Raw genomic sequence first — 9521 nt, forward strand, 5'->3', positions numbered from 1 at the left:
GATCCTGACCAGATCAGATCCTACAATTAAACTTTTTAACATTACTTTGGCCATCGTTAGGTTTTTTCTTCCTTCTTAAATCAGCCCTTGTGATTTAGTGTCAAATGTTCCAGAAGGAAATAAAATAAACGTTTCCAGAATGGCTGTTAATAAAGCCTTAGAGAGGGTGCAGTGATAATACTCCATGTTTTCCCCCTTTTATAGATTCCTTCCTCTTCCAAAACCAGCATGGCAACTCTCAAGGATCAGCTGATTCAGACTCTAATTAAGGAAGAACAGACCCCCCAGAATAAGATTACAGTTGTTGGGGTTGGTGCTGTTGGCATGGCCTGTGCCATCAGCATCCTAATGAAGGTAAGTGAGAGCCCATCACTCTGGAAGCCAAAGATTGCTTGATTACTCTCCCCTGCATGTTCCACCACCAAGAATTGAATCACATTGTATGAAAACACTTAGATCCTGTACTTGCTCCAAAACTTCTGTGAAATCTAAGTTTTGAAACATGATGTGCTAAAAGGTAATCTGAACTAAAGAGGTTGTTTATCTAGAATCCCAGTTCCTTGAATATGCTGTGCTGTATTAATATGTCTACAAATGAAAAGCCAGTGTCTTTAAAGGATCTAAAATTCTTTTGGTAATTTTTGAATTGAAAATGATTGCCCACAGTATGTTATGTTCTTGTTAAGTCTTGTCAAGTCGGTTCTGACTCATTGCAACCTTATGTAGAGCTTCTGAGGCGTGGCGGGTGGGTTTGAACTACTGACTGTGTGATTTACAGTCAAGTGCTTATCCCATAGTGCTACACACAGTATAGAACAAGTAAAATTATTCCAAATGTGGGAAATCCCACTCCACAGCCTTGGGTAGCAATTTTTTTAAACCAATTTTGAAACTAAAATGTAACTAGAAAAGCAGAGCTTGTGAGTGAAGAACACCTTATATAGTATTCACACCTGAAAATCAGGCAGTTAGTCCTGGTGTGGAGCTGTAGGATAAGCACTCGACCACAAGGTCTGTTTGAACCATAAGCTTGGTGGTTCAAACTCACCAGCTACTCCTCAGAAACTCTATACTGGGTTGCTTATGGGTTGGAACCGACTCAACAGCACCTGACAACAACAAATACAATATTACATCATTTTAAAATTCACATTTGGAGTTCCTAATAATGGCAGTGATTGTGAGGCTGATGCGGGACTGGGAAGTGTTACACTTAGGGTTGCTGTGAATTGGAATGGGCACCTAGCAACCATAAGAGTGAATTACTGTATTCTGGATCTGAACAGATAGGGATTGAAGTGAGCAGGACATAAAGGCAGAAATTAACTATATGGAAGTTTTGTAACAACACACGTTATTCTGTGTTCTTAAAAGTCACATATTACAACTCTTACTGCCCACTGGATCATAAATGGAAGGCATCTGTTTTCCTTTTAAAGTACTTCTCCCCAAACCTATGAATTGCTTGGCTGGTCTTCTGCAATGGCTCAGGTGTGAGTAGGAAGACTAACTACCAGACTACTCGTATTCCAAATGATTTGGGATCAGCAGTGCAGCCAGTATTATCTTTTTGTGATGACAGTCCACATCTCATTTATATCGAAGCTCTTGTTGGTGTACCTGGTCTGAGATATAAGGGTAAGTCAAAAAGTATTGCTACTAGGGTTCTAGTTCAACTGGTCTAAACAGAGAAGCATATGGCTGCAGACAATTTCTCTTAATAATATAGTCTTGTTAGGGGCCTTCTAAAAAAGAATACTTTTTGTGCCGTGGGAAAATATGATTTTGAAGTTAGGATAAGATTTTGAAGAACTCAAGTGGACATCTTCCCAAATCAGTGAAGCTTTGCAACAAGACTGCAGGACTGCTGCTCCACATAAAACAATAGCTTTTAGATGATCAAGCATCTTCAGCAAGTTTGGGAAGAGCTAAAGGATGAGCCAAGAGGGAAGACTATCAGCCTTGATACTGAAGAAGCTGGCTGAAGTTCAGGAACTCGTAAAAGAAGACTGCAGAAGTATCATTGAAGTGATAGCTGCTGTACTGGGCATCTCACATGGCTCGACATTTTTAATTTAAGTGAGCATCTTGACCTCAGCAAGCTTTTGGTTCTATGCATGCCGAAAGTGTGGTTCAAAGATCAGCTAGCTCCAAGAGCTACTTACATCTTGTAAGCAAGATTGAGGTCAGCAAAGACGATTTTATGAAACAAATCATAGCTAGGTTTACAATTACAAGCCAGAGAGCATGGTCCAGTCAAAGCAGTGGCTTTTGAGGTGCTCTGTTATGCCAGTTAAGACAAGAGAGGTCAGCATAGAAGGTTAGGTGACTCTTATGAGGACCCACAAAGGGGAATTTTGATAGATCTTATCAAAGGACATAGGATAATCGTGAGGGCTTATTGGGAAGAAGTTTTAAGAAAATTGTAAACTGCACTGGTGAGAAAAAAGACTAGGAAAGTGTTCTGAGGAATTTTTTTCCATTATGACAGTGTTCAGTCTTTGAGGATAGCAAGGGCTGTGTCGTGAGAATTTCATTGGGAAACCGTATCCTACACACCTTCCAGCCCTTCATACTTCTTTTTGTTCTCAAAACAAGAAGAATGTTTCAAAGGAACACAACTGGAGCCTCTCGGGGTGCCAAAACTCCCGTTTTGACATGGTGTAACTTGAAGAGCCATCACTTATCTGTCCGTTTGTCTAACTGGTGGCTTGAGTGTTGCTGTGATGCTGAAAGCTATTACCACCAGTAACTTCAATACCAGTAGGAGTACCTATGGTGAACAGGTTTCAACAGAGCTTCCTCTTTAAGACTAGAAACGAGAGGCAGACCACTATGTAAAGGCTTAACCATTGAAAACCTTATGAATAGCAGCAGAAGTGTTGAATATAGAGCTGGAAGGTGAGTCTCTCAGATTGGAGGGCACTCAAATTATGACTTGGAGGAGCTGTCTCCTCCAAGTAGAGTTGGCCGTAATGACGTGAATGGAGCAAAACGTTTGGAACCTTCACTTGCTGATGAGGCACAACTCAAAATGAGGACACATAGCTGCAAACATCCATTAATAATAGTAACGAACTGTAAGTCATATGAATCTATGAGAGTTGCAGATTTCAAAAATGAACACAGTCTGTAAAGATTTGTACCCTCAGGCATCAGTGAGCCTAAAATTGTCCATTTTAAATCAGACAGTAATATGGTTTACTTTGCCAGGAACTTCAAATTGAAGAGGAATGGCATGGTGTTCATCATCAAAAAGAACAATTAATTAAAGATCTATCTTAAAGTACAATACTGTCGTTTTTGTTAAGTGCCTTTGAGTCGATTCCAACTCATAGTGACCCTGTAACCCTATACACTGGTCACTGATGAGCTTGAACTGCTGTCCTTGCAGTTCAAACTGACTTTACAGTCCAGCTCATTAGCTCACAGTACCACATCATATTGAATGATGCAGAAAGCATTAAAAAAAAAGATGGAGAGAAAACAAAAAGTCACTGTACCTAAAAGAAATGTAGCACATGATCAAGAACCGATGGTATAGAAGGAAGAAGTCCAAGTTACATCGGCGGCATTGGCAACAAACAAGGCGACAGACAAGGGATTAGTGAAATACAAATTGTGAAATCTCTCAAGAAATTGATGCAACAGTAGAGGTGTTCACTTATCTGTGTCAAGAAATCTGGAAGATGGCTACTTGGCAACCGATTGGAAAATAAACCATATTTGTGCCCATTCCAAAGAAAAGTGACCCAGTGAAATGCAGAAATCATTGAGCAATAATATTAATATCAAATGCAAGTAAAATTTTGCTAAAGATAATTGAAAAATAATAGCAGTACATTGACAGGAATTGCCAAAAATTCAAGCTAGATTCAGAAAAAGTTATAGAATGAGGGGATATCATTGCTGATGTCAGATAGAACTTAGTTGAAAGCAGTGAATGCCAGAAAGATATTTACTTGTGCTTTATTGACTATGCAGAGGCTGTGGATCATGCATGACAAACTTAGGAATGACAATGCAAAGAATGGATATTCCAAAACACTTGATTATGCACATAAAGAATCAAAAAGCAGTTGTTCAGACAAAACAAGGGCATACTGAATGGTTTAAAATCAGGAAAGGTATGCATTAGGTTTGTATCCTTTCACCATACTTACTAAATCTGTATGCTGAGCATATAATAAGACTTCATTTTCCTTGGCTCCACTGCCAACACTCAAGGAAGCAGCAGTCAAAGGATGTGTATATTGCATTAGGAAAATTGGCTGTACAAGACCTCTTTAAAGTGTTCAAGATAAAAGATAAGGGTTCAAGAACAAAGTTGGAAGACCTAAAGTGTGCCTGACCCAAGCCATGGTGTATTTTAATAGCCTCATATGCTTGTAAAAGTTGGACACTTAATAAGAAAGACCAGAGAACAATCAATGCATTTGAATTACAGTATTGGAGAAGAATCTAAAAGTACCATGGACTGCCAGAAGAACAAACAAATCTGTCTTGGAAGAAGTACAGCCAGAATGCTCCTTAGAAGTAAGGATGGCAAGACTTTGTCTCTCATACGTTGAACATGTTATTAGGAAGGATCAATCAGTCCCTGGAGAAGGAAGGACAGCATGCTTGGTAAAGTTGGGGGTTCAGTGAAAAAGATGAAGTCCCCCCCCCAGTGAGATGGATTCACACAGTGGCAGAAACAATGGGCTCAAATATAATAGCAATTGTAAGGAAGGTATAGGGCATGGCAATGTTTCTGTTGTGCATATAGGTTCTCTGAATTGGAATCAACTTGACAGAATCTAACAACAACAAATTGGAGACCATAGGATGTATCACCTCCTTAATGAATGTTGTTAAGTGCTGTCATGTTGGTTTTGACTCACAGTAACCCATAGGGTTTCAGAGGAGCAGCTGGTGGGTTGGAACTGTCAACCTTGCAGTTTGCAGTCCAGTGCTTATGTTACAGAGTTACACTAGGAGTAGCTTTCATGAATAGCAACCCAAAATCCATGTATTAAAAACTGAGTTTGAAAAAGTAAATGGAACAATTGAACATAACTTGAAGTTATTCTAACAAGTGTCTATTTGGCGTTCTGCTTCTACAGCAGAGGTTCCAGTGGAGAGAGGGTTGCTGCTTCCTACATGTGGGGCATCTTTGAGTCCAGTGTTCAAATAGTGCGTTGCCTCTACTTTCTTTGATGTATATCCTGGTGATAATAAAACTGCAGAACTCTCCTATGGCAGCTATGTAGAAATTTTACATTGCCTCCTATAAATGTGAAAATAGCAATTCCTCATTGAACTAAAAATTGTATTTTTTAGGACTTGGCAGATGAACTTGCTCTTGTTGATGTCATGGAAGACAAACTGAAGGGCGAGATGATGGATCTTCAACATGGCAGCCTTTTCCTTCGAACACCAAAAATCGTCTCTGGCAAAGGTTACGCTTCTCAAGATTCTATCAGACTCTGCTAGACTTAATCCTTAATCAGACTTGAAATATACTAGTTCTTTAAAGATTGTTTTATACAGAAAGTTCTTGGGTTTGGTTTATAAACCATGGACTAACGTTACGTGAATTTGTTCCTGCTTTGAAATGAGTGAACCAGCTCCCACTCATATAACAGATTCTTTATTAAAGTCACCTTGACTTGTTGCAGGGAGGCATTTAAATCACTGAAAAGGTTTCAGCCTTTTCTTGCACTAAAGTAAGGCTAAATGACTATACACCTTTCTGACTTAACGACACATTTGGGAATGGATCTCATTTGTAACCCCAGGGTTGCCTATATAGGATAAGTGAACCTTGAAATAATTTGGTATTGAGTCCTATGATTGTCAAAGTTTCAGTATCTTACATTGTTGTTAAGTACCATGCAGTTGATTCCAACTCATAGTGACCCTGTGCAGAGTTTCCGAGGCTGCAAATCTTTATGGGAACAGAAAAACCTCATCTTTCTCTCGCAGAACAGCTGATAGTTTTGAACTGCCGACCTGGAGGTGGTTTTAAATGCAAACTAATTTGCCCATGATGTGGAAAGCACATGAATTATTTTGTAATTAGTAAATCTTTAAGCCTATTGTCTATTTAAACTACATTGCTTCAAATGCTTAAATATACTTAGACTTGACGACCTTTAACATACTGACTCAAGGTTGAGAATAGGGTCATTGAGTCTGTTGAGCAGGTATTCTTGACTTGAACCTTTGAAAAGTCAGGAAACCTGGAAGTATCACCAAATAGGTTCTTGGAGTTTTTCCCCTGCCCCAGACTTGTTGAGGAGACGTTAACAAGTTTGTGCGAAAATTCCATTATCTTTCAATTCCATTTTTCCAAGAACCTTTTGAAACCCTCTCACACAGAGTAACACAACAGTGTGGTGGCATTGATTTACATTGTTAAAGTTGTAGAACCATTCTTACTCTCCTTACCTGAATTTTTCCTTACTCGTTAATATAAACTCACTGCCCACTAAGGTTCTGATCTATCAAGTTTCTGTTGTCAATTCCATATAGGTCTTAACAGAGCATAATGTAAAGGCAGACTAGTTTTTACTTCTTATCATTGTTGGGTGCTGTTGAGTGGGTCCTAACTCAGAGGTTCTTTGCACAACAGAATGAAACACTGCATAATCCATGTCATCCTCATAATCGTTGCTGTGTTTGAGTCCATTACTGCTGCTCCCCTGCCAATCCACCTTGTTAGGGGCCTTCTTCTTTTTTGCTGACCCTCCACTTTATCTAACACGATGTTCTTCTCCAGAGACTAGTCCCTTCTGATAATAGATCTGAAATATGAGAGACGAACTCTATCCAGGATTCTAAGGAGCATTCTGGCTGTACTTCTTCCAGCACTGATTTGTTTAACAGTCCATGGTAGTTTTAAATATTCTTCTCCAACACCATAACTCAAATGCATCAGTTCTTCTGTGGTCTTCTTTGTTCACTGTCCTACTTTCACAGGCATATGAAAGTCTTGAAAATACCATTGGTTGGGTCAGGCACACCTTAGTCTTCAAATTTACATCTTTGCTCTTTAACAGTCTTTGTGACTTAAATCTTTTCTGCATTTATATGGATGTTATTTATAGGTCCAGTGGTGAGGATTTCTGTTTTCTTTACATTGAGGGGCAACCCATATTGAAGACTGTGGTCTTTGATCTTTATCAGCAAGTATTTTACATCTTCTTTCTTCGCCTTTAGCTACCAAGATTGTATCCTCTGCATATTGCAGATTGTTGATGAGTCCAATCCTGATGCCATTTCTTCTTCTTATAATCCAGCTTTTCACATTCTTTGCTCAATGTATAAATTAAATAAATGCAGTGAAAGAATACAACCCTGACATATACTTTTCCTAATTTTAAACCATTTAATGTCCCCTTGTTCTGTTCAAACGATTACCTCTTGGTCTATATTTCAGATCCCTCATGAGCTCAATCAAGTGTTCTGGAATACCCATTCTTTGCAGTGTTATCCATAACTTGTCATGATCCACACAGTTGAAAGACTTTGCATAGTCAAAGCACAGGAAAATTTAGCTTGAATTTGCATATGAGCAATTGATGGGGCTGATGATACAGAGCTTTTCCACTGTGTCTTTCCAGAGGAAGTCAGTTTGATTCCTGTGTGCTTCATCTGGTGAGGTCCATGTGTTGTGTTGTTTTAAGAGGGTGTTGGCAATGAGTAAGTCATTTATCTTGGAAAATTCTATCATGTGATCCTCCAGCATTGTTTCTACCACCATGGTTGTATTTTTTCATTTAGTGATCCTTCCTCTTTGTATTCTAATCACCAGTATCAGTTCTTCTTGATCGCATGTTTGATCAATTTCAGACCAAAGAAATTGGTTGTTAAGTGATGCTGAGTTGATTTTGACTTACAGAGAACCCTGTATAGGGTTTCCAAAAAGCAATTGGTGGGTTTGAACTACTGGCTTAGTGGTTCTAACTGACCTTTTGGTCCAGTTCTTTATATCATATAGCACCGCACCAGGATTCCTGAAGAAGTTAATAAAATTCTTCAATTTCATCATAGTGGTTGTTATGTAGATTTGAATAATAGTGGTATTAACTGGTCTTCTTGTAGCCATATAGATTTTATCCTATTACAAGACAGCATTATACTTCAAGATCTTCAAATGTTCTTTTTGATGATGAATGCAATGCCATTCCTCTTCCATTTGTCATTCCCGGCATAGTAAGCCATATGATGTGTTCTTCAAAATGACCAGTATCAGTCCATTTCAGCTCACTAATGCCTAGTATATCATTTTTATGTATTCCATTTCATTTTTGTCAACTTTCAATTTTCCTAGATTCATACTTTATATATTCCATGTTCCTATTATTAATGGATGTTTACAGCTGTTTCTCTTCATTTTGAATTGTGCCCCATCGGCAGATGAAGGTCCCGAAAGCTTTACTCCATTCGCATCTTCACAATCAATTCTGCTTTGAGGAGGCAGCTCTTTCCTAGTGGTATTTTGAGTGCCTTCCAACCTGAGGGGCTCATCTGCCAACAGAGTATCTGACAATATTCTTGTGCTGTTCATCATGTTTCAATATTCTGTATTCTGGTGTTGACAGTGTTCAACTGCTATTCATAAGGTTTTCAGTGGCTAAACATTTTGAAGTACTCTGCCTCTCCTTCTGCCTAGTCTGTCTAAGTCTGGAAGCTCAGCTGGAACTTGTCCCCCATGAGTGACCCTGCTGGTATTTAAAATGCTGGTGGCATAGCTTTCAGCATCACAGCAACATGAAGCCACCAGTACGACAGACTGACAGTTTTAACTTAAGTAGTCAATTTTAACTTAAGTTTGAAAACTGTTTAGTTTTAAGAAAACTGCATGGGACATTTTGGTTTAAAGATGATCTCAGGGCAGTAGTTTTGGGGTTCCCCCAGCCTCCATAGTGTAGGGGCTATTTTGATACTTGAAAATCATTCGCCTGATATTAGATAAGATTTCTAGATAATCAAGGTATCTAGAAACCAGACATGCTAAGTAGAAAGATTCCTCTGCTTTAATAAAGTAAACTAGCCTCTGCCTAATTATGATAGGACAATAGTTACATAGTTAAGTAGAAATCAGAGTCTGAAAGAGTATGAACATTGAGCTTAGCTAGCTAGCAATAAACAATTGGAACATACAGGAATTGAATTAAGATTCAAACTCGATTCCCTCCTGCTTGCTCCCAGTTGTAGCTACATACTGTCCCAGTGTGACATTCTCTTCCTCCAGTTTAGGGGCCACCTTGATAAAACTGCAAAAGACAGACGTGGGAAATACAGTGGGAATACTTAACCTGTTACAAAAAACAGAAAGCCCTGGTCAAATTATCTACAGAAGAAGCTTGTGGAATAAATTTTTGATAGTAAGTAAAGTTTGCTTCAAGGCCTTAATCTGGTCATGGTTTCTTATTTTCTAGACTATAATGTCACTGCAAATTCCAAGCTGGTTATTATCACTGCTGGAGCACGTCAGCAGGAAGGAGAAAGCCGTCTTAATTTGGTCCAGCGTA

At 38.8% G+C, this 9521-nt stretch overlaps 1 protein-coding gene across 1 annotated transcript in view; it reads left to right on the plus strand.

Annotated features, from left to right (window-relative positions):
• The first annotated feature begins 228 nt into the window (after positions 1-228).
• The window catches only part of LDHA (lactate dehydrogenase A), a 14812-nt gene continuing 5519 nt past the window's right edge, over positions 229-9521 (plus strand). The window contains exons 1-2 of the mRNA XM_006865804.1: positions 229-354; positions 5323-5440. Of these exons, the coding sequence (XP_006865866.1) occupies positions 229-354; positions 5323-5440 (244 nt within the window). The remainder of the gene's footprint in view (positions 355-5322; positions 5441-9521) is intronic.

Source organism: Chrysochloris asiatica, unplaced genomic scaffold (genome assembly GCF_000296735.1).
Source record: "Chrysochloris asiatica unplaced genomic scaffold, ChrAsi1.0 scaffold00083, whole genome shotgun sequence".
Classification (NCBI taxonomy): Eukaryota; Metazoa; Chordata; class Mammalia; order Afrosoricida; family Chrysochloridae; genus Chrysochloris; species Chrysochloris asiatica.